Source organism: Hypomesus transpacificus, chromosome 11, assembly GCF_021917145.1.
Source record: "Hypomesus transpacificus isolate Combined female chromosome 11, fHypTra1, whole genome shotgun sequence".
Classification (NCBI taxonomy): Eukaryota; Metazoa; Chordata; class Actinopteri; order Osmeriformes; family Osmeridae; genus Hypomesus; species Hypomesus transpacificus.
The window spans coordinates 16,634,852-16,661,258 of record NC_061070.1 but is presented as its reverse complement, the minus strand read 5'-3'; the positions used below and the strand labels follow the sequence as shown (position 1 = coordinate 16,661,258).

Sequence of the window (26,407 nt, the reverse complement as noted above, 5' to 3'; positions counted from 1 at the left end):
GTGGGGCTATCTTGTTGTTATTATCAGTGACCTATGCACTTTGTAAAGCTCTCTCTTGGAAGTCGCTTTGGACAAAAGCGTCTGCTAAATGAATAAATGTAAATGTAGATGGACAAAAATGACTGAAAACACTACAGAGCTCTGATTTGAGTTTGAACCACCTAGACTGAAAAAGGTTATGTTAATGTACCTGATAACAACCCTCAATTAATATAGTGTAGGTAGTGGTGTTATGGAAGCAGAATGACTTGCACTTGTTACTTTATTGAATACTGAACTGTCAGGTTGTACAATAAAGTTTTGAAGCAGACTTCTAAGCAGAATTATACAACATTTGATGAGTCTAAGCACACATCTTACCCAGCACACTAAGTCAATCTTCCAAACATACAACTACAGGACATCATGCAGGAGACACTGCAGTCAGAAAACAAGACACTGCTTGGAGAAATATTCTGAGATTGGAGAAGACCACACATTGCAAAATACACAAATATATATGCACTTGAAGTAGAAAAAACTATTTTGTGTCAAACCTGAGGTTGAGTGTCCACGAGCGTTAATATGATGAACTGGATTCTGCTTAACAGTACAAAGCCACCAGGTGTGCTTTCATTACGTCATTTCAAACTAAAAGTAGATCTAGACGACCCATCAATAAAAACCTGTACAATTCGGTAGTTCACAGAACACCAGCCTCCATCCTGAACTATAAAAAAAAACTACACCGACAAAAAGGTTCCTGAGAAACGTGTGGTTAGCAGGCATATTTCCCCCCTTTGACTTTTCCGACCACCTCGTGCCGTCTGGTCCTTCCTCTGGTCCTTCCTCTGGTCCTTCCTCTGGTCCTTCCTCTGGTCCTTCCTCTGGTCCTTCCTCTGGAAGGTCACTTGCTGAAGCCCTTGATGGCCACCGGGGCCTGGAACCACACGTAATCCTGCCAGGCCTGGAGGTCTCTCTGCGAGGCCTCAGAGAAGCCAGGGTCTGAAGCCAGGGCAATAACCTGGCTCTTAACCCGCGTGGGGACTCGGTATTCCAGTTTAGGCCGGAACCAGTCAACGCCGCAGTCCCTGTGAGCCATAACCATGATGGTGGTGTTCATGAGGTGGATCGGTCTGGTGTCGGACAGAACGTCCGCCACGAACAGAGTCCTAAACATGTGACGCATGCAGGTGGAGACTCTGAGGCTGCGGCCCCCAGACGCCCGGAGAACCGCCTCCATGTTGACCTCGTACAGCTCCTTAGGGAGGATGATGGAACCCCCGAGGAGGAGGAGAACCCGGGGAACCAGGCTGAGGGAGAACAGCACCTCCAGCTGCTGCAGTACCTCCTCCAGGTCCTGAAGTGTTCGCTGGCACCTCCTCCAGTCCAAGACTGTGGACAGAGAGGGCCTCCGACCCACCAGCTCCTTGTTCTGAAACGGAGAAGGACGATGTTTTCATTCAAACGACAGCTTGCTTCTTCATGCATTGATTCAGGAAACGTTTAAAGGATGTTTTTGTTTGTTTGACAATAACGTTACCACACTCACCAGCATATCTTGATGCTCCTTCTGAGAATACACCAGCTGTTCATAGGTCATGGGCAGTTGCTGTCTCTGGTACAGGATGCACTTGAGGATCTCACAGATGATACGGCAGCAGCCTTCTTGAGTTACTGAGCCAGGAAAGACAACATTCACCCGACCTTCCTCGCGAGCCCTTCGCACCACCTCGGCGTCATCTTCTATCTGCCGACCAGGAGTCAGAGGAAGGGCAGAGCCGGCCTCTTCGCTCTTTTGGGAGAGACTTTCTTTATGTGGAGCCTCAGTGGCTGAAAAGTGAAGAATACAAACAATCTGATTACGTTTGAGTGCAAATACGTTAGTCGAGCTAACTAGGACAAGCACGCAGGTTAGCTAGATACCTAGTACCGAATCAAGCTACTGTAGGGCCATTTCAAATTAAATGAAGATGTCGATGACCCACCGACATGGACTGGACCGGTGACTCCCGGACCACAAGTAGTAACAACGGCGGGGATACAATTTTCCTTGTCTGCCGTGGTAAATTCAGATTCTGAAGAGTTTTTTGTTGACTCCGAGACGTCTGCGTTGGCATAGTCGATCGGTATTCGCTGAGTTGAGAGTTGTCCCGGACATTCCGTGGCGGGTTCGTTTGACACTGTATCCCCTAGCAGGCTACATTCTGTATTTAAGTGATCGGATGAGTTAAATCCTTCTTTGTTTGGCGAAATCGAAAGACAAGTTTCCCCATGTAAATGTCCTCCATCCTCTGTTGAACGGCTATTTAATACACTTACACTGCCCACTTCCCTTATCGAGTCCTCCGCCATTTCTGATAATAACTTTTTAAAAATCCCTCGTCCAGTAGCTTTGCATGATGGGAAACAGAAAGTCGGAAGTGACTGCTACCTTGGGCTATTTTAGATGTATCAAATATTAAAATTACGATGTATTAATTTGTTATGAAGGAACGAGTGAAATTGTGTTTTAATACTTATTTAACGCGTAAACAATGGGTATTATTAGTATATTAACGCTACCAACCGGATTCTCGGAGCGTTCACCAGATTTACGTGTTTGTAATAGGCTAGATCAGTAGCCTCCTCTAGTGGCGTGTTTGTGTTATGACATGTTATGCACAGGTGACAGGTGTGTACAGAAAGTTTGTGGCCTCGTTGGACGAAAGACGCATGTTTCAAGTGTAACTTGAACAGCAGATATTATTGTCGGTATAGGAGAACAAATGTGCATTTAGGTTTTAATAATTTAAGTCAAGAGCATCAAGTCAATTATTGTTCCAAGGTGATTTCGGCAAACTATGGCGTCAATTCGAGTAGCTGTCCGAGTTCGACCCTTGAACAAGAGGTTTGTACATTGTGTGCGCGTGAGCTTTAAAATGTTCAAATTATTTGGCAAATTGTTCGATTTGCATTAGTTCAATAGGTTTTAATGTTTTTGTTTGTAAAGCATCATAATCTTCATGATAAGTCTGTACCTTATATGAACGTGATTACTTGAATGGTTTACCTACTTTGATTTTAATAGAGAAAAAGACATGTCAGCGAAGGTGATCGTCCGCATGGAGGGATGTTCAACTTCCATACTAAACCCAAAGGTGACTCGCTAATCTAATATGCAGGCCACAATATTACACTTACGAGCAACTAGACAATTTTTACCCAGTATTCTCTCGGCAAGAGACGACATTCTCAGCATGATCTCTGTGATACAAATCAGAAGGGCCAAGTATGGCAGACCACTACCGCAATTATCTTTTTTTTCCGTGTTCACAGCACATATCCAAAGGCGTCCCAGCAGATGAAATAAAAGATGAAGGGAAGACGTTCTCTTTTGATTTCTCTTATGATTCTACCGATATAAAAGGAGCCAGCTTTGTACCTCAGGAGCAGGTACTAACGTCTCAGGATGGAGGAGCCCTCTCACTCTATGCCTACTCCATCTCTGGGCATAAAGCTCTCTGTATTTGTCACTTGCTGTCTTTTTCAGGTGTTCCAGGACTTGGGGAGTGAGGTTTTGACAGCTGCGTTTGAGGGGTATAATGCCTGCGTCTTCGCGTATGGACAGACAGGCTCGGGGAAATCCTACACCATGATGGGGAATCCAGTAAGGGCACTGCTCCTTTTAAACATCTCAAACTCAGTGATGAATGTGCTGTTTTAGTTTGCATAAGTACAAGTTCAAAGTTCAGTTCTGAAGACTATTAAATCAGATTAGGGCCATCAGTTGTATGTCAGTTGAATGTTTAGGAGTAGTTATCTTTCTCAAGCAGTTCACACTCAAGATCACACACTCACACACAATCTCCTCCAAATTACCGCCTGACTAATGGCATCCTCTCAGTAGACGCGCTCTCTTCTCCTCCATCACTCCATCCACAAGCTGCTCCCCACTAATAAGAACATGTGATGTGGGTAGCAGTGTCTGCTTGCTCTGCTCACCTTGCCCCAGCGCTGGAAACTCAGGCAGCTAATGAGATTTCTTCTTGTCTACCCGGAGACTTATACAAGGTCATCATGAGGGTGACTGTCAACATGCTTGATAATCATACAGGCCTCTTCATATTCTCTATCTGCTGGATGGTAATTAAACAAAGGGGTCCATCAGACTCAGGAATTGTTGTTTGGCTCCAAATCAGACAAGCTGGTGTTTGGAATGTTATTAGGATGTCTTAGCATGTCTGCGCTCGTGTGCGCGGAGGAGGAGAGATTCAGCTGCGTTATGAGAAAGTAGGGAGACCAAATTGAATTCTCTTCTGGTGGAATCTGGCTTCCTGGGACTGTCTTCGGTGATTGGATGTCTGAGTGTCACATGTATGTGATGTGTTTCCTGTGGACACAGGGCGATGTGGGGCTGATCCCGAGGATCTGCGAAGGCTTGTTCTGTCAAGGAGCTGCAAACAGCCAGACTGATGGGACATCCTTCCTCATGGAGGTCAGGTAAGGGGTCAGCTGATTGGTTGGTTTCCAACAAGGCCTCATAATGTATGTGTCAGAATATAGCTGCAGATTGCCCTCAATACTGGACCTGGACCCATATCCATATATAAAGGCCTATAGATGGATGTAGGATAGATATAGGATATAGGACAAGCTTCTCTGTTCTGAGAGATATAGGTCTCTGATAAAGGATGGATACACGATGAACTGGTCTAGCGTTAGCTGTTTAAATAGCCTTTTCGCCTGACAGGAAGCTGTACAGCAGAAGGAAGTTAGGAGCATGTGTCGAGCACCTTGTAATGACTGTCACATGGCCAGAGAAGTCTGATGTCGACCACAGGCGTTTCTCTTTGCGAGTTCACTGCAATTTCCTGGCAAGACCCTCAGTTATGTCCCGACAGGCTGCCTGGACAGGATGCCCCAAAGGTTAACACCCAGCCTCTTCACATCTGCATGATGAATTAGGAGCAGTTAGCTGACAGTCCTGTCTTAATGAACGTCTGACCTTGAGCCCTTGATGGAATTTTCTGCCGACTCGAGACTACGGGACAAGAAGAGATTCAGTTCCTTTTGTGAACGGGGTCATTTCCAAATAGGATCACATTTTAATTTGTTTTCCTTCCCTCCAGAAGCTAATGCAGAACCAGAGAATACAAACACTTGGCTTGTTTAATCCTTTTGGTGCTTAAATCTTTTTTTTTTAAATGCAGCTTTCAAGGAAGAACAAATATAATTTAATAAACATTAAAAGCTCCGCAAACTAATCAGGTAGAATTATTTCAGGATTAATTTGTGAACATAAAACATAGGTGCAGGTAATAAATGTAGAATGTAGTTGATTTGTTTTCCAAAAAGCTAATCACTTTCACTTTCAAATTCATGTTAACAACCACTTTCTTTGTTAAATTGTGGAAATAGTAATTTGTTATGAATTAGTTTTGCAGTCAATGCATAAACTATGAGGGAGAAATAATAGCTCTCACTTCAAGTGTTACATTTTAATCTGCAGATTTCAGTGTAGTCATGCTTTAGTTCGGTTTTGATCAGGGAATAGCTTTTTAAAAATGCAATCATTTTATGCCCATCATTAAACAGGAACTCAATGGTGGCAAAAACAATCGGATCACCAAACGCAGCCATTAAAGTAGAAGTTGTTCCTCAGCCTTCACCATCCAACCCTACACAATGATTATCAAAAATACTCTTATTGTGAAAATACTTGTTCTCCTCCTATGGTACCAGCTACATAGAAATCTACAACGAGAGAGTGCAAGACCTCCTCCAGAAGACGACCATGGTGAAGGGCAGCCTGAGGGTGAGGGAGCATCCCAAGGATGGGCCTTACGTCCAGGGTAAGACTTCTGTAATGTCCCCTCGTCTCTGGAGCTCCGACAGGGCCTGTGTGGCTGCCCTGGGCCCGGTGCTGATGGCTGGGGTGTGTGTGTGTCGTCAGGCCTGTCCCAGCACCAGGTGCATCACTACAGCGAGGTGGAGGACCTGATGGCGTCGGGGAACGCCAGGCGCACCACGGCGTGCACGGCCATGAACGACGTCAGCAGCCGCTCCCATGCCATCTTCACCATCCACTTTACTCAGGTGCACAGCAGGACTCGGACTTGACGTTACTATGACCATGTCTTGTTTCCAAAGCCAGGTCCATATTATAAGTGTTGGAGAGGGTCTGTCTCGAGGCACCGTAAGGATGGACCTCTCAGCAGGCAGGCCAGAAAGAGTCACGACAATTAGAAAAAAGGGTCGACTCGGTTTTAATAGTTCAGCGTCAGATCATGCCACCAATCCACAACAGAGTGGCTAGCATGAGTGAGAAACATCTCTCTTTAGAGAGCTTAAATACAGTAGTGGACATGTTCAAACATGAAATGCACAGAATTGCTTCCTTAACGGGTCTTCAGTGGTCAGTACACTTGATACACTAGAACGTTCAGCAGGTGAAGTGTTCGTTAATCACATAAGTCCCAGTTTGTACATGTTTTGCCTTACTGTCTCCTAACTGTCTGGGCTGTGTGCTATATTCTGCTCAGAGGGAGGCCTCGCTGCATGACCTCTTGACCTCACAGAGACACAAGCTTCTATGTACACAGAAAATCTGCATATCAGGCTCTAAATGCACCTTGAATATGATATCTTTGTGTGTGTACATGTCTCTTCCTCAGTTTTGTGTATGTGTCTGTCTAATGTATGCGTGTGTGTGTGTGTTCCCTCTGCCCTCAGGCCCGGTTTGACCCTGCCCTGCCGAGTGAGACAGTGAGCAAGGTCCACCTGGTGGATCTGGCCGGCAGCGAGCGAGCAGACGCCACACGCTCCTCTGGGGCCAGGCTGAAGGAGGGGGCCAACATCAACCGCTCCCTCGTCACGCTGGGCAGCGTCATCTCAGCACTGGGTGCGTCTAACTTGCCCACCGCCTCGCACACTTACCTCAGTTCTCTGTGTGATAACACAACTACCGCCTCGCACACTTACCTCAGTCCTCTGCACTAGAACTCAAATTCTCATGTAATTAAAATCATGCTTGTGCTGCTAAATGATATTTCTAGGACCAGCTCTTTGTTGTTGTAGTCTGAAATGCTGAGGGAGTCGTCCCCTTCAGGTTGTCTCCTGGGCCCCCCCTCCCTCCAAGTATCTTTCAGGCGAGAATCTTCCTACTGTTAGAACCCACTAAGACTTATTTAATTGGTGTGTTTGTGTGCCACGTGATGCCAGCTGACCTGAGTGACAGTGGACATGGTCCCCAGGCCTCCAGGAAGAGGAAGCTGGTGTTCGTTCCCTACAGAGACTCGGTTCTGACGTGGCTCCTAAAGGACAGTCTGGGAGGGAACTCCAAGACCATCATGATCGCAGGTACAGAACATCCTTCTGATGGGGAGCACCACTCCAGGCCCACCCTGAGGGAAGGTCTCAGAGCCCATCCAAGCGTGGCCTCTAACGTCCTGGAGATGGAGGTGATAGTGTTGCGTAACCTTAGGGGTGGGGGTGGTCAGGGGTTGAGGTGTGGGTCAACGTTCATTTAGGAATGACCTTTGACCCTTACCTTTGTGCTACGTGGGAATGTGTGATTGGTCCTCACAGCCCTTTCCCCAGCTGATGTCAACTACGGAGAGACTCTTAGCACCCTGCGCTATGCTAACAGAGCTAAAAACATCGTCAACTCTCCGATGGTGAACGAGGACCCGAGCGTGCGGGTCATTAGGGAGCTGCAGGCGGAGATCGCCCGGCTGAGAGACATGGTGGGACCGGCCAATCAGGTGAGCTCCCCTCGCAGAGAGAGCCAATGAAATGGATGTGTACAGCTTTTTTTTGTTGTGCAGTGCAGTGTCACAAAGGGATTCACATACGCCCATCGAACTGCACCTAAACCAACTGAACCCTCAGAGAAAGAAAAAAATTGAAGACACCTTGGGAGGTTCAGAGATTAAGTCGAGGTCCAGAACTCTGTTGTGAAAGAAGTACTTCCTAAATGTAGATTATGGGCGATGGTTTCTTTTTTTTCTTCTTTTTTTGTAGCCATGCATTTGTTAACACGTGAGGGTCATGTTCTGGGTCGTCTGTCTGTCCTCAGGACCTCTCAGGGGACCCGGCCTCCACACTCCGAGTGGAGAAGAAACTTCACCGGAACGAGGCCAAGGTGAGCCCAACACCGGTGTCTCCTCCACGTCACGGCTGCGCGTTCCTTCCGGAAAACGTGAAGTCAGAACCCCGCTCTCTCTCTGCCCTCGTGTAGGTGCTGGAGCTGACCAAGGAGTGGGCGAGCAAGTGGGGAGAAACACAGAACATCCTGAAGGTGTGATTACCCATGTCTTTTACCTCCTGATGTAATTCCCGGAAAGCGTTTCTGAAGAGCTGATGTCGTAACTTGTTTTGTTGCCTCGGTCCTTGTCTGTCTGTGTGGGTTTCTCTCTGTTCCTTCCTCCCCAGACAGACACACATACACCCCCCTAACCAGACCCAGCCGAACAGATGGCCCTGTGCCGTGTCAGAGCTTAGGAGCCGTCTGTCCAGTTGCCGTGAGACTTAGAAGGCCACATGAGCTTGACATATTTGCCGAATTTAATGTTTTAGTCCTTGGCTGGCTGGTGTCATTTACCATTCTGTTAGAAGAAGCTTTTCTGTGAAGAAGCCAACTTGGGGGGAGAAGAAAAAAATCTAAAAACTTCCAAAGTATCCTGGGAGCAATTTACGGTGGGTTTCCTCGACTCACAGAAGCCCAGTGTGTTTTCTCAGCTCACTGCTACATGGAAATGAGCTGGTTGGTTTTCAGAGCGCCGTAATTGAGGATAATCACTTGATGTAGCTCTTTGTTGTCATGTTTTCTAGTTCCCTCTCTTTGTTTTTGTCTTCAGTCTTTGCTCTGTGGCTGAACGTAGAGGAATATTACTTGCAAATACCATAGTCATTGTTTGAAAGTACCACTAGTAAGGGGGCTTATAAAAACTTTTGTTTGGATGAATGCTTTTGTACTTCAGGATTAAATGATGTTCTAGTTGCCTGAAGGCCTTTTGCTCAACATAATGATTTGGCTGCACCAGGATATTGAGCAGTATTTGTGATGGACAATTAATTCAACAGCCATTGTGGATGGATGAAGACTTGTGACAAACAATATCTAGTATTTTTTATGTAACTCCCACTATAATAGCAGAGCAGGATGGGTCATCTCGCGACAATTGGATTGAACAGATTTAATGAGATCGGCCCTCTATTCAGACACACAGCAGTAGTTATTAGAGCTCTTACATGAATGGCTTCATTAACGGCCAAGTGGCAAGGTTGTAGATGTGTTCAGTGATATTTCTATTTCAGCCGGGTTCATTTTCAGCTGGCCAAATGTCTTTATTTCTCTGCTCGCAGTTCACACATCTGACCATGAGGTGTCACTGTAGCTCTTCAGAGATCCAGAACTTGGACTCTCAGTGTAATAAAAGTAGCAACCCAGGTGCCATTTATATTTAATTTTCCAGCTATTTGGATGAGAATGATATCCAGCTGCCATTAGAGATGGTTTAACGGTCCTGAAGTCAACATTTGACAAAGGAGAGAGCCAATGAGGGACAGCTTCAGATGTGCCTTCTCTCGCCCCTGAGGGAGGAGAGGAGCAGAGGAGAGCAGAGGAGAGGAGAGCGGAGGAGAGCAGAGATGTGCCTTAAAGAATATATCCCCCAGCATGCCTCACTCAGCCAGCCCAACACGCACTCGTTGATTTGGGACAGAGCCAATAAGGCATTTTTATATAGAATCATAATTTCAATGGATGCAATGTGAAGACATTCTTTACAGTAGCTTTCAACCCAGTCTGTGTTGACAGACTGCACAGTTCTAAACCCCAATCTGAAAAACAACTCACCAGCGTTCCCTTACCAGAGGTGAGAGTTGGAACAGCTGTGTGATTTCCTGAATGAGAGGTATCCATGAGGAGACAGACTTGGGTCTGACCGATCATTTACAATGATCAAATAACGTGTTGTGGCGAATTCATAACGAAGTGATTATGAAATATCTTCGACCACCTACACCTGAATCCCATCGAGAGCGTGCTTATTAGGACTTGGTTGTTGACTGGAGTGTGTGGGTGGTTCGCTGTGGGACTCCTAGAGAGAGGCTGGCAGTGGCAGATGAAGCCTAAATCAGGATGGTACATGAGAGCTCATTACAAGCTGCCTCCCCCTCTAATTAAGAGGTCTTGATTAGCAGCACATGGAGAGTCCATTCCTGAGCACCCTGCTCGCTCGTTAAAGGAGCCATGTTGTAAATCTCAGCTTTCGTGTTGAAGGGGAGGTGAAGTGAGGCGGATGCTTTTACCAGACCAGGGTCTGGGGCGGAGGCTTTGGGGTGGGGGCTCTGGGGCAGAGGGTCTGGGGCGGAGGGTCTGGGGCCGAGCAGCGGGGCGCTTATCGTGGCTGTGTGTCTCCCTTCAAGAGGGCGGTTATGATGCATGACACAACGTGACACCCGACTGAAAGGCCACTCCACTGGCAAGCGGCTGGCTCACTGATGTTGCCATAACTCTAAGTGTTTGATGAATGACTTTATGGATTTGACATTTGTCATCCCCCGTACATTTGCATTCTGCGCCGATGAAAAATGCTGGTTTCCTGTGCTGAATGCAGGAGAGGCAGTGAGCTCTGAGGAGACGGCCTCCCTTTCAGCTTTCCGTCTACACAACGGCCTCCTGTCTGTCGCCAAGGAAATCACTTAGCTCGATTCAAAATCCAGAACTACAGTAGCTAATGAGATGTCTAAAGACTGAAAGGGCTAACATTACCACGGCACTTGTAACGCTGCAAACCTTTGTTGACTTGGTTTATTTGGGTAAATTAGACGACGCAGCTCGTCTGTGGACTTCCTGTGGACTTCCTTTGTACTTCCTGTGGACTTCCTGTCGTGTGAGGACAGGACTCCTGGTCTCTGCTGTTCCTCGGGTCCGCAGTCCGCACACACCCAGACACTGGCACGACCCCCTGACCCCCGTTCGTGTGACTGTAAGTCAAACGTGTTTGATGAGTTTCTCAGGGAAAGCTCAAGTAATTTGCTGTTTAGGTTGTGAGGCGGCAAGTCGTCCGAGAACGGCTTAAACAGAATTGTAATTCTGTATCCGAGGCAAATTTGGAATCCAAATGTATTCGTCCTCGGCTTCTTAGATTGGCTACAGGGCACGTAAGAAAGGGAATGAATGTGAGACAGGTTCAAGAGCAGCCTGAGCCGTAGACACGTGTCAGGAAGAGCAGGGTTGGGGAAGGAAGATGAGGTACTAGGAGCAAGAGAAGGTGGAGAAAAAGCAGAAATTGACTGGTTCTGACACAAACCGAGACCCTGTTAGAACGAGAATTTTTCCCATCTTAGTTTTTATCTCTGGTGGGTCTTGATATTTCGAAACGATGCTTTGGAAAAATGTGGTGATGTGTGATTTTTATAAATGTTTCAGTGTTCTGTAGGAAGGTTGGAACAGGAAATAGCAAATGAAAATCGATGGGAGTGTTTCTCCACTAAACGTTCTGGGAGGAACCAGACTTTGTTTCAGTGTTTGGGGAGAAACGGCGTTGAAAAGAATTTCCAATCTCTCTGATCAAGGTAATGTTTGTATTTCCCTGGACTCCAACTTGCTGGGATCAGCAGACGGTGTAGAGGAAATCTAGAACGGTGTGTTTCCTGGTTCTGCCTATGTTCACTCTCCATTTACTCTGTTCAGTCAGCACTTATACACCATATTTCATCATTACTGTGTCTCATGACCTTATCACAACCACACCCTGTCAGCAGTTACCCTTGATACATCATCGTAGATGACCTTTGATGCTCAGAAACTTGGTTCGTTCACCGTGTCAGCGAACAATTGAGTATTCAACTACTTATATATATATATATATAAAATAAAAATATATTTTTAAGCGAGTAACCACAAAGGAACCTTACAAGCAGAACTGGACTCGTCTGAGTCTGAGAACGTCTTAATTTGACCAGAGACATGACGTCTCCTGGATCCACAGAGCTTCTCTGGAGGGAACCGTCTCCTTGGGTGAGAGGGTGCCATCGACGCGGGCTTGTTGTGGACCCTTCCAGGAGAGAGAGGGGGGGGGGGATGAGAGATGGAGGGGGAGAAGGATGAGCTGATTGGTTAGCCTATCGAGCAGCTCTCCTCTGCATAGCAAAAGGGGAAACATGAGGAGCTGAAGCGCTCAGAAATCCATTAAAATTTCGACCCAACTGCAGATGATGGCTTTAATGGGAACTTAAACGCTGCCCAAGCCTGGCTGCTTGTCTGGGGCAGAGTTAATTATTCTCACCACCTGCCTCAATCAGAGTGAAGCATGGGGGATGTGCAGAGAGGGAAAGAGGGAGGAGAGGGGTAGTGAGAAAAGGAGAGGGAGGAGAGGGGAAGTGAGGAGAGGAGAGGGGAAGTGAGAAGAGGAGAGTGGGAGGGAAGGAGAGCAAGAGACATTCTCACCACAGTCAGAAGTCCAACTTGTTTTGTGGCAGCCTAGGTTCATGGCTGATACTTGAGACGTGTGTGCGTGTGCGCGTGTGCGAGAGAGAGAGAGAGGGAAAAATCTCATCTTGTCCTGATGTCTGTGGAAAGTGACACAGTGCATTAATGGGCCAGACCGAACCTCACCTCTAATGAAGTCTGTGAAGAATCCCTTTAATTAAGTACAGAGCCAGAGTCGATGTCTCTCCCTCTTCATTAGAAAAAAGGATTTGACCCATCTCTGTAGAGGGGGAGGCAGAGGGGGAGGCAGAGGGGGAGGCAGAGGGGGAGGCAGAGGGGGGAGGCAGAGGGGGAGGGGAGCTAGATCACGCAGGGTATTGACTGAATCTTCCGGATGTTAGATATTTTCTGCTCGGCCTCTTGGGAAGGTACTTATGCTAATCCGTCGCAATTTGAGGTGTGAGTCCCACAGCTTAACACAGCGGATTCTTCTGACAGGGCCACACACCCACTCTGTCTCTCTCTCTCACACACACACACACACTCTCTCACCCATTGAGTAGAGGCCATGGCTTAGAGAAGAAAAGGTTGTTAGCCTTGAACCCGCACCAGGAAGTTAGCAATCCTTTAATTGCTTAACTTAACGTACGTTTCAGTAACCTTGTGTCTCTCAAGGCCTGCCTGGGAGGAGTGGGGGTGGGGGTGGGACAGGTCTTCAATAGGTTTCCTGTTTTGTTCCCATGTCTGATATCGTTTTTTCAAGGTAGATCTTTGTTAAAACACTCCCTTTCTGATCATTCTGCATTCCTTTTAAACCGAGTGGAATTCATTCCGGCAAGGATTTTAGCCTGACTTGTTTCAGGTGTTAATGGTTCCCACACTCTCTCTCTCACACGCACACACTATCACACACACACACACACACAGCTCTGAGACTCTCTCAGGTTGGCAGTGTGTTGCACATGCTCTAGCGTCAGCTGTGTGGTGAAGCGTAGACCCTATGGTGCTCATCAGAGCAGGAGCCAAACTTGGCTGGAAAAATGTATTTCACAGATTACAGCAATTTTTCTGCCTCTCATCACCTTCCTGTTGAGGTGCTGAAATGCCATTTAATACATATTTAGCAGAGATTTTCGGAGATGCAGAATGGATTTTTCACGTGGACATTGATTTAGGCTGACTTCTGAGTTTCTGATGTGACTGGTAATGTTGGGGTGCGATGGCCTGTAATCTGAATGTCAGCGCAATAGGGCAGCATTAATCACAGACTTGTGTGTAAAATATGGACTTTAAACCCTTCCTTTTATTTATAATCTGATAGAATCTTTGTATGAATAAATATAATTTCCCTCGGTAGAAAATGGTGCGTTCATGAAATAGTTTTTATAATAATGTATATTTCCCCCAATATTCCACTTGTTGTCATATATATCACATCATGCTGTGTACACCAGGGTATGGTGTGGCACTGTTCATTCATATGAATGGAACAGGCTGGAGATGGCATCCATAAAAAGTGAATCTTTGACCTTTGTGTGACCTTTGTGTGACCTTTGTGTGACCTTTTCAGCGTCCCCAGCGATGTGTTTACCGTGCTGATGCCGGCTGAAGTTGTCCAGATCCGTGATCGACTAACTCGACTGTCACAGGGGTTATAATGGCCCTGGAGAACCGACATGTCTATAAACAATCACCCAAATGATGCGTGCCACGCACCCTCTCCTCAGGCCTCTACGTGGTTGCTACGGCGTCGCTTGGTGAACACCGTGCGCAGTTTGACTGTAGCCATGGCAATCTGAATGATTTATGACCCCTCTCTCGCCTTCAGCCAATCTGCTGCTATCGCTGCGACACATGGTTGGAGAGCTGCTATTATTCAGCTTGGCCTTCGGGCAAGGAAGAGCACTCATAAAGAATTCACTTTTCTTGCTGTTTGCTATTAAATGTCTGTCAGCGGTTTTATGTTTTATATCTGTGTGCTAGGCTGTGAGAGGAGGGTGATTTCTCTGTGTGTGTCCCCTTCAGGAGGAGACCCTGGCCCTGAGGAAGGAGGGGAGTGGGGTGGTGCTGGACTCGGCTCTGCCTCACCTCATAGGCATTGACGAGGACCTCCTGAGCACAGGCATCATCCTCTATCATCTGAAAGTGAGGAGCGAGGCCCGTACGGACGCCTCCGGAATCAATACAAACACATAAGCGCCAAGACGCCGCTGTTATTAAATCTAGAAAATCCATAGCAATTCATCCCTGTGGTTACATCCTGTCGTCCAGCCTGGCCCTCTCTGATGGCACTCTCATTGCAGGAGGGAAGAACTCTGGTTGGTCAAGATGAGGCATCATCCAATCAGGATATTGGTGAGTCAGGGGGATGAAGGTATTGGCTCAGCCTGGCTGTCTATAGTGCAGCACAGTGTGAAAGGAGCACTTAGTCATTCTAGAGATTGAGGCTCTTTTCCTCTCTCTGCCCCCTCTCTTTCTATGTCTCTCTGCCTCTCCCTCTAACCTGCTCTCCCTCTCTCAGTGCTCCATGGTCCTGGGCTCCAGAGCGATCACTGTGTGTTTGAGAACTGTGCAGGGACAGTCACTCTGGTCCCCAGCCCTGGTGCATGGTGCTCAGTCAACGGAGTGGAGATCCATCAGCCCTGCCACCTCACCCAGGGTAACTATCACCTCACCCAGGGTAACTATCACCTCACCCAGGGTAACTATCACCTCACCCAGGGCAACTATCACCTCACACAGGGTAACTATCACCTCACCCAGGGTAACTATCACCTCACACAGGGTAACTATCACCTCACCCAGGGTAACGATCACCTCACCCAGGGTAACTATCACCTCACACAGGGTAACTAACATCTCACCCAGGGTAACTATCACCTCACCCAGGGTAACTATCATCTCACCCGGGGTAATTAACATCTTACCCAGGGTAACTGGCGTTGCAGTGTTTGTATGACCCAAGATGGATTCAGTGGTATTTAACTCTTTGAGAATGAATGCTGTGACGGTACACAAGAGAGGCCTGTTACTGTAGTACTGCAGGGAAGCCTTCATGGTCCTTCACGGTTCATCCTAATCCCCCGTAAACAAATCGTGCATAAATCACACTACATCAGGTGCACAATCGACCAATGAGTGTTGCATTTCCTTCAATGTTCTCATGCAAATGTCCTCCTCTCCTGAAGAAGCACATCCAGCCAGCCAGTGGGTGGCACGGCAACCACCGCTGCTCCCGTTTAATTAGGGTTGATGTGATCGCTGCCTTTCAGCGCGCCTCACAGAATCCTCTTTAGATTCCTGTCTCTCCGTCGATGGCGTGACCGTGTGTGTGTTCTCAGAGCTGGGGTGGGCGTGTGGAGCCTACTCTCCGCAGGGCAGATGCCAAGTCTCTCACTAAACATTTTGCAGGGCGAGAGGCCCCGGACAAAGTCTCAGACAAAGCCCCTGGTCCTCCACCTAATTGGCAGATGGAGCTGATAGGGCTGGCGGGGTTGAAGTGGGATGGCGGATTACCCTTTCAGAGGAGGGAGCGGAGCTGAAACTTCGACACAGACAGGGGGAGAGAAAATTCCTCCGTCCTCCAGGGTTGGGAGAGCACTCTCTCTCTCTCTCTCTCTCCCTCGCTCTCTCTGGCCGCAAATGCCCCGCTACTCCGCCGCCGGCGAGATAAGACCAGCACAGTGTGCCACACATCAAAGGGGCCAGGCCACTCCTCTCCCCAACCATTTCAATTTAGCCGATATCCCCCTCCGAAACGGAGTCATCTGGAGCCATTTTCTTTGAACAAACGATAGTAAACGTAGTAAATAAACATAGTAAATAAACGATTTCCAGGCCTGGTGCAACCTCAATCTATCCCAGAATGCACTCCCGGGCTTTTTGTCACTCGTCAGAAGTCATTAATAGCAGCAAGATTAGGATTTGCTGCTCAGGAGAGGGAGAAGGGAAGCGGGAGAGGAGACCCAAAGAAAATCCTGGGGTGTGTGGTAGATGAGTGAGAGAGTGTCAGACTTTTTCTATAGCTTTACAAGACTTCCAGGGTTTCCACCAGCCGCGTTATGTGGTAAGTCATCCTCATTTTTGGGCAATGGCGGTGGCAATCTCGCTGGAGCGATTATGTACTTCTCGGCAGTGTATTCACTTAACAGTGGCAAGAGATTGAGAAATGGAATGAGACTATCCAGGTTTAGCTGTCAGGTATGCCCGGTGGAGAGCTCAGAAATGGCTCCAACAATCTGAGAAAAGGCCTACTTCCCCCCCCTGTTGGAGCAGAGATTGGTGGGGGGCGAGAGAAGAGGGGATAAGGGGGTTAGAGAGAGGGGGTGGGGGGGTGACTGGTCTGAAAGAGTCTGTCCCCAATTTCTGTTGAAAGGCTTGGACACAGATTTTTGGGCCCTGTAAACATCAGTGCTGCACATCTCTCTCTCCTTCTCGCTCTCTCTCGCTCGCTCTCTCTCTCGCACAGAGCTCGCACAGAGCTCGTCTGTGCCCACACACAGTGAGTGTGTGTTCACTGCTGGGCTGTCAGGGTTTGATGCACATGAGCCAGGAAGCCTCTGCCCCTCCAGTGATGTTCCATCGCCAGCCTCTGACTTCTCCCTGTGTGTGGACCTGCTCCAGGTGCTGTGGTGCAGCTCGGCAGGGCCTCCTTGTTCCGCTTCAACCATCCCAGTGAAGCGGCCCAGCTCAGAGAGCAACGCAAGGTACCCCTCACACCACACCACTTCCACTAACCCCGTTTACACCCGGAGATCTGGCTTTGAGTCCTGGAGTCAGTCTGTTTCCTCTGTTCCTCCTGCATATCTTATTTAATAAATACTTTAGTGAGGAAGTTCTTTGCAATTCTTCCTTGAGTCATAATTATAGCTGCGCCGTCTGTGATACAATAAAACAAGCTGATCTCTCTTCAAAGACATGCGTGTCGAGTCCTCCCGGCTATCTCTGTAAATATCTCCCAGTATTCCCTGGTCCCCCTCTCTCCTCCTACGGATGCTTTTAACTCAGAGGAGAGAAGAGATCTCGGGTGGTGGTCCAAAACGCTTGCGTACCTGATTGTTTTTTGGCTGAGGCTGGTGTAGCGGGTTAGGGAACGTTTCCAGACTGTCGAGTCTGTATGTAAATTTAGAAGCCCTCTGTTTACCACCACAGGGAATCCTACACTTCATATGTGTAGCTTTTCAAACTCACCCAATAAATCAGTTTGATTAGCCGGGTATTGCATGACACCATTCCTGTCAATAGTTTGGATTCCATTTATTTTTGTTAAATAGGTTATGCTCCTATTACTGGAGTGCTTTTTCGATCAGGATGTTTTTTTATATTCAGCTGCACTCAATGGTCGATGATTTCGTTTTGTTGGGCTATAAACTTGCAGTTAGACTCCCTGCATCTGAGGACTGAGATCTGTACAGAGCACTCACGTAAGATTTGTTCGTATTTGTTTTGCTCAGTGTTGAAAGATTACACATGCAGCAACAGCCAAACGCTTTTCAATGTTCGTAGGAGTTTCAAGTCCCCATCCTTTACAATTAATTTTCAGATTCAGTGGAAGAATGCATTAATGATTTACCCCAACCGTTTGTAAGGCATGTCCCAGGTGTGTAATCTTCCTGAGGGGTCTCTACAGCCACCTGGGTCATGCTGCATAAACAACCCTCATTAGCCTGGAGTGGTGATGACTTTCATCAGTCTCTGTTTTCATGACACAGCTGCCATCCTCTCTGTCCTAACTCCTATGTGGATGTGGAGATCAGATTGCTGTGTTTGGTTTCTCCTCCAGAGCGGCCTCCTGTCCTGTTCCAGGCTGTGTGTCTCTGTGCCAGACCTCTCCAGAGCCTCTGAGAGCCTGGCCAAGGCCATGCTCCTCTACCCAGGGTGAGTGATCCTCACACACTGCCACACCTGAGCCTCCGTCCTCTGCGCCGCCCCCTCACTCAGACCAAGCGCCCCCAGAGGAGAACCATAGGAGGAGACTGGGGGGAGGTTCTTTTCAGTTATACCAACTTCAGGTTTTCCCCATCCACCTGAGGGCTGTCTGCTCACACATTGTGTTTGTCTGGCTTAGGGAGCGCGGGAAGCTCCTCTGTAACGAGCCAGCAGAGGTGGGCTCAGGCCCAGCTGCAGCTGATAGGCTGGTGTTTTACAGCAAGATCTCCCATCCTGCAGCTGATAGGCTGGTGTTTTACAGCGAGATCTCCCATCCTGCAGCTGATAGGCTGGTGTTTTACAGCGAGATCTCCCATCCTGCAGCTGATAGGCTGGTGTTTTACAGCGAGATCTCCCATCCTGCAGCTGATAGGCTGGTGTTTTACTGCGAGATCTCCCATCCTCCAGCTGATAGGCTGGTGTTTTACAGAGAGATCTCCCATCCTGCAGCTGATAGGCTGTTGTTTTACAGCGAGATCTCCCATCCTGCAGCTGATAGGCTGGTGTTTTACAGCGAGATCTCCCATCCTGCAGCTGATAGGCTGGTGTTTTACAGCGAGATCTACCATCCTGCAGCTGGTTGGCTGGTGTTTTACAGCGAGATCTCCTATCCTGCAGCTGATAGGCTGGTGTTTTACAGCGAGATCTCCTATCCTGCCAGCTTGTCATCTCATAGAGAAGACAGCGGCCCCAAACAGCAGCACTCCTGCTGTCGAGAGACTACAGCGTGGGAGTTGGAAAAGGGGGGGCGTGAGAGGGAGGGGAGACTACAGAGAGGAGTTGGACAGGGAGTTGGAGAGGGGGGCGTGAGATGGAGTGGAAACTGAGGTTGGGAGATGGAATTGCAGGGGGAGAAGATGGAGGCCTGGATTGATGTCCTACAAGTTGAGGAGATTGAAAATGTTGTTTGGCTGAGAAGGCTTCTCTAAACCATCAGATGTCACGGCGTGTGCCCTCAGAGCAGTCGAGGTTTGACTCTGCCAACACATCGCTAACGAATGGCCCTAACCCACAGACATCAGGCTGACAACAAACAGCCAGCGCACACACACGTACATACGCTCACAAGCATTCATCAAACAACCCTACAGATCTCCGGAGTCGAGCACACCAGTCTGTCTTGAAGCTGGACCAATTGTTTTGCGTTAATCCACCTTGTGGCATAAACCCTCTGACCTTAATCAGAGAACTCACTTGAGATGTGAGCTCATCTGCGAGCCCTTCACTGCACGGAGAGGGCGTGAAGCCATCTTTTCTGGATGCTAGACAGATCCTGCTAATCCAAGCCGGCTCTGGACCGCCGTTTCTGTCTGCCCAATTTGATCAGCGAAACCGAGAGGAATTAATTGGATCTTCTATCATTTCATATCTGTAGAAGCGGCTGAATTCTGCCTGCTTCGGTAAAGTGGAAATGGATAATGAGCACAGCTGTGTGAGTGAGGGGTTTGGTGTGGGTGTAGCTCCCATCCAAAGTTACAACAGTGTGTGTGTGTGTGTGTGTGTTTGGAAGAAGAAACAAGAAACAATCATTTAGGCCTTCAACTACTGTATGTTTTGGGCCAGACCCCATCAGATTTACGGCGTAAGAGGCCCATCAAGGTCAACCCCGGCCTGTTTCTCCCGCTCCTGGTGGAAGGCTCCGGATTATCTGACCCACGCCTATTTAATGGCCTCCGCAGCTCTCCTGTTCCTCTACTGACAAGCGCCTCTTCTCTGCTCGGTCTGTCTGACCAGGAGACCTGGGCTGGTGTGGGAGCAGGGCAGGAGACAGGCTGTGATTAGGTGTGAGGGGCTGAGGGCTGTGGTGCTAGCTGGAGAGTGCTCTGATGTCAGTCTGCCAGCTAGCTCCCCACTCGGAGGCGGGCTCCCGTTACTGCTGATCGACCTCCTGTGTGCTTCATGTGCTGTAAAAGCTATGATTTGATTGTCCAGATTTGTTTTTCTTTTATACTGTTATTTTTCTTCCCCTCCTGACATCTTGGATGGGTTGTAATCATCTCCCTGTGTTCTAGGTTGGAGTTTGAGAAACGGCAACAAGAAAAACTGAAGAAGTTGGAAAATCGTCGGTATGTGGAGACAGGCCGGTTTTATCATTCTGTGGCAGCAGCTGTGTGCTTGCTCCAGGTTAGATGTATTCTCCATTGAAATGACAGTGGTGATGGTGTGTGTGTTGGACTGGTGTGTCCAGGAAGCAAGAGGCGGAGCCACAGACCGAGGGGGTGGGGCCAGTATACGAGGAGGTGGAGCCAGGGATTGAGGAAGTGGGGCCTGGGAGCAAGGAGGTGGATCGGCAAAGTGAGGGGGTGGAGCCAGAACCTAAAGGGGCGGAGCCTGGCGTCGGACAGCAAGGGGAGGAGGAACCGAGCGAGGGATGCCTGGACACCTGCGATGAGGAGAGGAGAGGAGAAGAGGCGGAGGGTGAGGGAGGAGAGGCTGGGGGGAAGGAGGCCAGCAGGGAGGCTGGGGGGAAGGAGGCCAGCAGGGTCGTAGGTCACGATGACCCCGGAACTAAGGAGAGGAGAGAGGACCGGAGGAAGCTGCAGTCAGCACGACCTGGGGTCCACGCCCGGAACATCAGAACAGCCTCTGTGTGGTTAGTAAACACACACACAAACACACACACTTACCATGACCCCACACACACACACACTGTGTCTGGCCCCGCCCCAGCACCAACGTGACCAATAGAAAACCTTCAAGGGTCCAGAGAAGCCTCTCCCTCTGCTCTGAGTGGCTGTGGAGGGCTGGATGCCTCCTCAGTCTGTCAGCTGGTCCACATCAAGCCCTCCACAGCTGCCGTTTCCTGTCACAGATCTTCACGATCTGTATGTGTCGTTTCCCTCCGTCCCCATGAGCACCTGCACTGGATGTAAATCCTCAAATCTACATGCAGATTCAGATTCCACTGCTAGTTGAGTGGCTCGTATCTTACAGTCTTTTGGGTTGTTTGCTATTCAAATCTAATACATGGTTTAGTGAAGGGGGGGAAGGGCGTGTGTGGTTGGGTCTTATGCCTGCAAACAGTTTCAAGTCTCAAGTGTCACGCCACGGCAAATTAATCAAATAGCTTTTGAAAACAAAGAGCCTGGCAGCATGTATTAGAAGTATGTATTAGTTTTCTCTGCTGTCTGGCCTCTTTGTAGAAACATCATTGGGTTGAAATGTGTTTGTTTTTCTGGGTAGAATAACAGATGTGTCATATCAGTCAGGGTTTCTGACTTCCTGTGGTCCAGCAGGATGGACAGCCCGTCAGCCGTGAACAGATCCAGACTACCCAGGCTCACTGTGCCCTATGTCTCACCAGGGAGCTGCCCCATCACGGTACACACACTCTCACACACACACACACACACACACACACACACACACACACACACTCACACTCAGCTAGCCCTGCATGCATACACGTGGGTATGTAATATGAATGCACTGGTCCGTCCTCATACACAAGCTGGGGGCAGAATAACAGAGGAAGTGTGCTCCTCATGTATCAGGAGGTCATTTAATGAGGGCTAACCTTCCAGCAGCATGACCGTGCAGCATGAGCCAAGCAGGGCTGTGTTGCTAATTGATGTATATTTGGATAAGACTACTGGAGTGTTTGTGTGCCCTCTGTGCCTGCTGTAGATCAAGCGTATCTGGCCGTCCTCTCTCTCTCTCTGCACCAAGGTGAAGCTAGTGCCATAATGAGTGTTCTCCCTGCCCAGGCAGAGCTAATACAGGTTTTTATGAACCATGAAATGCCTCTCCCCTGGCTCGTGCTGTTTGTTTATGATGCACATATTTCAGCCCTGTAACACTGTCCTGCAGGCATTGACCACCTAGCAGGACAAAGCTTCAGTAAAAGCACAGGGCCACTTCCAGACTCTCGTGCTCTCCTCTCTCTGCTCCTGACTGCATTTGGGTGTTTATGTTTGGGGGGAAAATACGTCTGTGTGTCCCTTTGTAATAAAAGCGGTCCATCAGTCATTGTTTTTGGGGCAGTAACCAGGATGGTGGATGTAAGTCATTTACTATATGTGTAAACACTTGAATCTGTTCTCTCTGTCTCTCTCTGTCTCTCTCTCGGTCTCTCTAAATGTATTTCTCTATATGTCTCTCTCTCTCTATATATATATATTTCTCTCTCTTGTCTCTCTCCCCCCCCTTCACCAGAATGAGGTCATACTGCGGACCCGCCTCGTCTTCCCCCCTCGCTCGGCCCCGAGCAGAGGAGACGTCCGTCAGCGAGGGGTAAGCACCAGGGACGCCCTGGAGCTGGAGAGGGACTCGTCTCACGAATCAGGGCCAGAGATGGTGGCAGACGGGCGGGCTGGGGGAGAGGCTGGGGCTGGGTCTGGGGACGAGGACGAGGACAGTCCAGGGGAAGGCTGCCTCCGCCAGGAGCCTGTCCCGGGCAGGGGTGATGGATGCGTGGCGGGGCCGGAGGGGCACGCTAACGAGAGGCAGGGCGTCCTGGCTGACGGCTCAGAGGGTTCGCCGGGCTCAGAGGGGAGCTCATTAGACGACTCGACCCTCCTGCGGGGCGCGGCGGGAACCGCGCATATAACCGGCCTTCCACACGCCGACGCTCTGCTCTCCGCAGATCCGCAGCAGACACGTCAGGCTGGGCCTGGTTCATCGGAGGAAGCCGCCCTGGAGGGTCGGTTCAGCCTGGCTGTGATGGATGGATCCAGGCCGGTGGTGGAGGGGCAGGGGGGCTGCGAGACACAGTCCCAGGCAGAGGAGGTGCTAGACAGGGAGCAGGCCTCCGGGCTGGGCTCTCTGGTCAGCAGGGTGTCGTGGGTGTTCCAGGACGCGGGGAGGTTTCTGCGTGGCTGTCCAGCCCGGTCCAGCTGGTCCAGTCAGGTGGTGTCTCTGCTGCTGGACAGCCAGGCCATGTCGGTGGTCAAGGACAGTCAGGTCTTCTCTCTAGTCAAAGAAAGCCAGGTGTTCTCCCTGGTCAGAGACAGTATGGTGTTCTCCTTGGTGAAGGAGCTACCGTTGGAACTCAACCAGGATCTTCAGCCTGTAGAGTCAGTTCTGGGTCTTCAAAGTCCCCCAGCCCTCTGTCTGCCCCCAGCCCAGACTCCAGGCCTCTCTCTGCCCCCGGCCCCCCCTGGCCAGACCCCAGCCGAGGCTACAGACCCCCCACAGCACCCCAGCACTGCAGGGGAAGGACAGCAGAAGGCCACTCTCCAGGAGCTGGACCCGTCACAGGATCAGGACAGCGATCGAGCTCCCGAAGAATCACACAAACAACCCGAATGTAAACAGTGTGAGGGAACTGAGATTGAAGAACCGCAAGGCACCTACGGAACTAAAGACCAGGACTCACCCTCACTTGAAGAGGAGAACACAGGCTTAACCCCTGTGGTAGCCCAGGAAGGTTCTGTGGTAGCCCAGGAAGGTTCTGTGGTAGCCCAGGAAGGTTCTGTGGTGACCCAGGAAGGTTCTGTGTTGGTCCAGCAGGGCTCTGTGCTGGCCCAGGAGAGTGAGGGTGTTCCCGTGTTTTATCAGAGCCTGGTGGACTTCTCTGCCAACTTGCTGCAGCTCCGGTCCCTCCCCCTGCCCAGCCTGGTGACCCACCTCCAGTCTGCCCTCCCAGCATCGCTCCTCAGCTCTCAGAAGATCCTGGCCCTCTACTGGCTCAGCGCGGCCACGTGCAGCCAGCCCCTCCCTCAGCCAGCCCTCCTCATCCTCCTGGAGTCGGCCCTGTACACCCTGACCTCTGACCACGCTCCCCTGGCCCTGTTCCACCAGCTGCCTCTGCTCCAGCTAAGGGAGGTGCAGGTGGGCTTCGCGGGCCAGAGCGTGAGGCTGCTGGGGCTCACCGAGGACAGCCTCCTCAGCCTCCACACCCTCAGCCCCAGGCTAACCCAGGAGCTGTGCCGCACCCTGCTGGGGGCGGTCCGTCCTGGGGACGTCCAGGCCCTTCGCCACCCTCTCCTCCAGGGGGACCTGCCGGGGCTCTCCCTGGCCTGGGGAGCTCACGTCCCTGACCTGCTGCTGGACGCGGGGCTGCGTGTGTGCTGCCAGTTCCAGAAGAGCCTAGCTGACCTGGTGTACCTGCTCCACGGGAACATGGATGAGGGGCGTCCCAGCCTGGGGGAGGTGTGCCTGCTGCTGTACACCAGCGTGGGGGTCTGCGTGAGCCCCCAGCCGCGGGCCCAGCCCCGAGCCCAGCTCCTCCTCACGGACACACACCTGGCCCTGCTGCAGGAGGACGGGGTGTTCCACCCCCCGCCCCGCTCCCTCCGTCTGGCCCCCCTCCGGCCGCAGTTCCAGGATCTGACGCTACGCCGGCGCTCCCAGATACGTTGCGTGCTGGTGCGCGACGGCGGGAACGGGCCCCAGGGCAGAGCGAGGAGGCTGGACGTCATCTGGGCCCGGCCGGGGGTGAGGGGTCACACGGAGACGGAGGCCTCTGCCTCCTCTGGTCGGGCCTCTAATTCATCTCTGCAGGCTGAAGTGTGGAAATTAACTTTGGGCTGCTCCGCTGAGGCTGCCTGCCTGATTAATCATTTGTCAGACGTCTGATCGCCGACCAGACAGGCAATAATGAACAGTGCAGCCAGTACGCCAGAACCAGGCGTGCTCCACTGCACCTTAATCAACACAGGGAATGATCTCGGCAACACAGGGAATGATCTCTGCAATTAGAACAGGACAGGCTGCTCTATGCAGATATGCAAGCCTCTATGTATTTATATATAGAAACGTAATATATATGTGGTTTAAACGTAATATATATGTGGTTTATACGTAATATATATGTGGTTTTAAGATCATTGTCACACATATGATCACAGGTTTGATCCGATATATGTATTTGACCAAGCTTTTGCACTGTAAACACTGTTCTTCACGGCTCCTTCTACCTCGGTTTGTTTTTCCCTTTTTTTACACGTTGCACAGTTTTTAAGTATGATACATTATCACTTCAACGTGTTTATTGGATGCTAAACCAGCACAATCAGTTATTTTATGTGATGTTCATACATGTGTCTTAGACATTTTAGAGAGATTACACTTATTTTATTTAAAAACAAACCCAATAAAATGTAATGTCATCAAGTATTATTAAAAAATGAAGTAATAAAAGTTGTGGTGATTGTATGTTGTATCCCTCTCTTGGCTTTTGGTTTAGCATGCAGCTGGAGTGGTTCTCTCTCTCTCTCTCTCTCTCTCTCTCTCTCTCTCTGCCCATCTTAACGCCTGCTCCCTTCCCCTCCACTCCTCTACCCCTCTCACTTGTTCATTCGGTCTCTCTCTCCCTCTCTGTCGATCTGCAGTGTTATTTGTCAGTTTCGGGCCTCTTGTCCCTCCAGACATGGCTGTACCTGTCTGAAAGACCCTGTGTGGATCAGTATTCCACTCCTGGCTCTCCCCTAGCCAGCGCTCTCGCTCTCGCTCTCTCTCCCCTAGCCAGCGCTAAGACACACGCTAAGCATTGTGGGTCAAGTTGATCCTCCATCGTTGCTACTTTAGGACGTCAGATGGCTGAGCGGTGAGGGAGTCGGGCTAGTAATCAGAAGGTTGCCGGATCTATTCCCCGCCGCGCCACATGATGTTGTGTCCCACTTCACCCTACTTGCCTCGGGGGTAATGTCCCTCTACATACGGTAAGTCGCTCTGGATAAGAGCGTCTGCCAAATGACTAAATGTAAATGTACTTTCCAGCTCCTTCCTAACGACTCTTCCTCGCCTCTCAGCAGTCCATTTTAGGACAGATCTGTTGCCTGGAAAACACTAAACCAGCAGCTGATGATGTAGGAATGTGATTGTGTTCCTTCGCTGGCTGAAGCTCTGAGTCGGGGCTGAGATTTGGCTCCCCGTTCAGACAGCACATATCCCAGTGCCCTGTAATCAGCCCCTCTTGTCTGCTCCTAGTATGAGCCTGAGAACTGCCTGGGAATGTGGGAATGTCACACCTATTTCAGCCGGCTGAGGTTGAGCTAGGGGGTTGTTAAAGACCCTCCCTCTCATGGCTCAAAGACATTTAATTAGAAGATACTCTGGGCCATTCAGCATGAATCATGTAATCTAGATTTTTTATTTTTAACAAAAGGCAGAGCAACATTAAAATTTGATGGATAG

The 26,407-nt window shown here is 49.6% G+C and overlaps 2 protein-coding genes across 3 annotated transcripts; one reads left to right on the top strand and one right to left on the bottom strand.

Moving 5' to 3' along the window:
• Positions 1 to 31: 31 nt before the first annotated feature.
• LOC124473369 (MAD2L1 binding protein) lies at positions 32 to 2,354 on the bottom strand. Its single transcript, XM_047028704.1, has 3 exons — positions 1,968 to 2,354; positions 1,532 to 1,812; positions 32 to 1,414 (listed from the first exon to the last, which is right to left on the bottom strand). The coding sequence occupies exons 1-3, from the start codon at positions 2,332 to 2,334 to the stop codon at positions 887 to 889; spliced, it is 1,176 nt and encodes a 391-aa protein (XP_046884660.1). The 5' UTR covers positions 2,335 to 2,354; the 3' UTR covers positions 32 to 886.
• Positions 2,355 to 2,646: 292 nt separating this feature from the next.
• LOC124474143 lies at positions 2,647 to 25,357 on the top strand. 2 transcript variants are annotated; one of them, XM_047030054.1, is made up of 21 exons: positions 2,647 to 2,869; positions 3,050 to 3,119; positions 3,298 to 3,414; positions 3,512 to 3,628; positions 4,364 to 4,461; positions 5,704 to 5,813; positions 5,915 to 6,057; positions 6,694 to 6,862; positions 7,183 to 7,320; positions 7,549 to 7,724; positions 8,039 to 8,104; positions 8,201 to 8,260; positions 14,426 to 14,545; positions 14,704 to 14,755; positions 14,922 to 15,059; positions 17,024 to 17,106; positions 18,183 to 18,277; positions 20,341 to 20,394; positions 20,517 to 20,921; positions 21,565 to 21,649; positions 22,484 to 25,357. In XM_047030054.1, the coding sequence occupies exons 1-21, from the start codon at positions 2,823 to 2,825 to the stop codon at positions 24,845 to 24,847; spliced, it is 4,707 nt and encodes a 1,568-aa protein (XP_046886010.1). In that variant the 5' UTR covers positions 2,647 to 2,822; the 3' UTR covers positions 24,848 to 25,357. The 2 variants fall into 2 exon arrangements, with proteins under 2 accessions (XP_046886010.1, XP_046886009.1); XM_047030053.1 differs by having other exon boundaries at positions 21,562 to 21,649.
• The last annotated feature ends 1,050 nt before the right edge of the window (positions 25,358 to 26,407 follow it).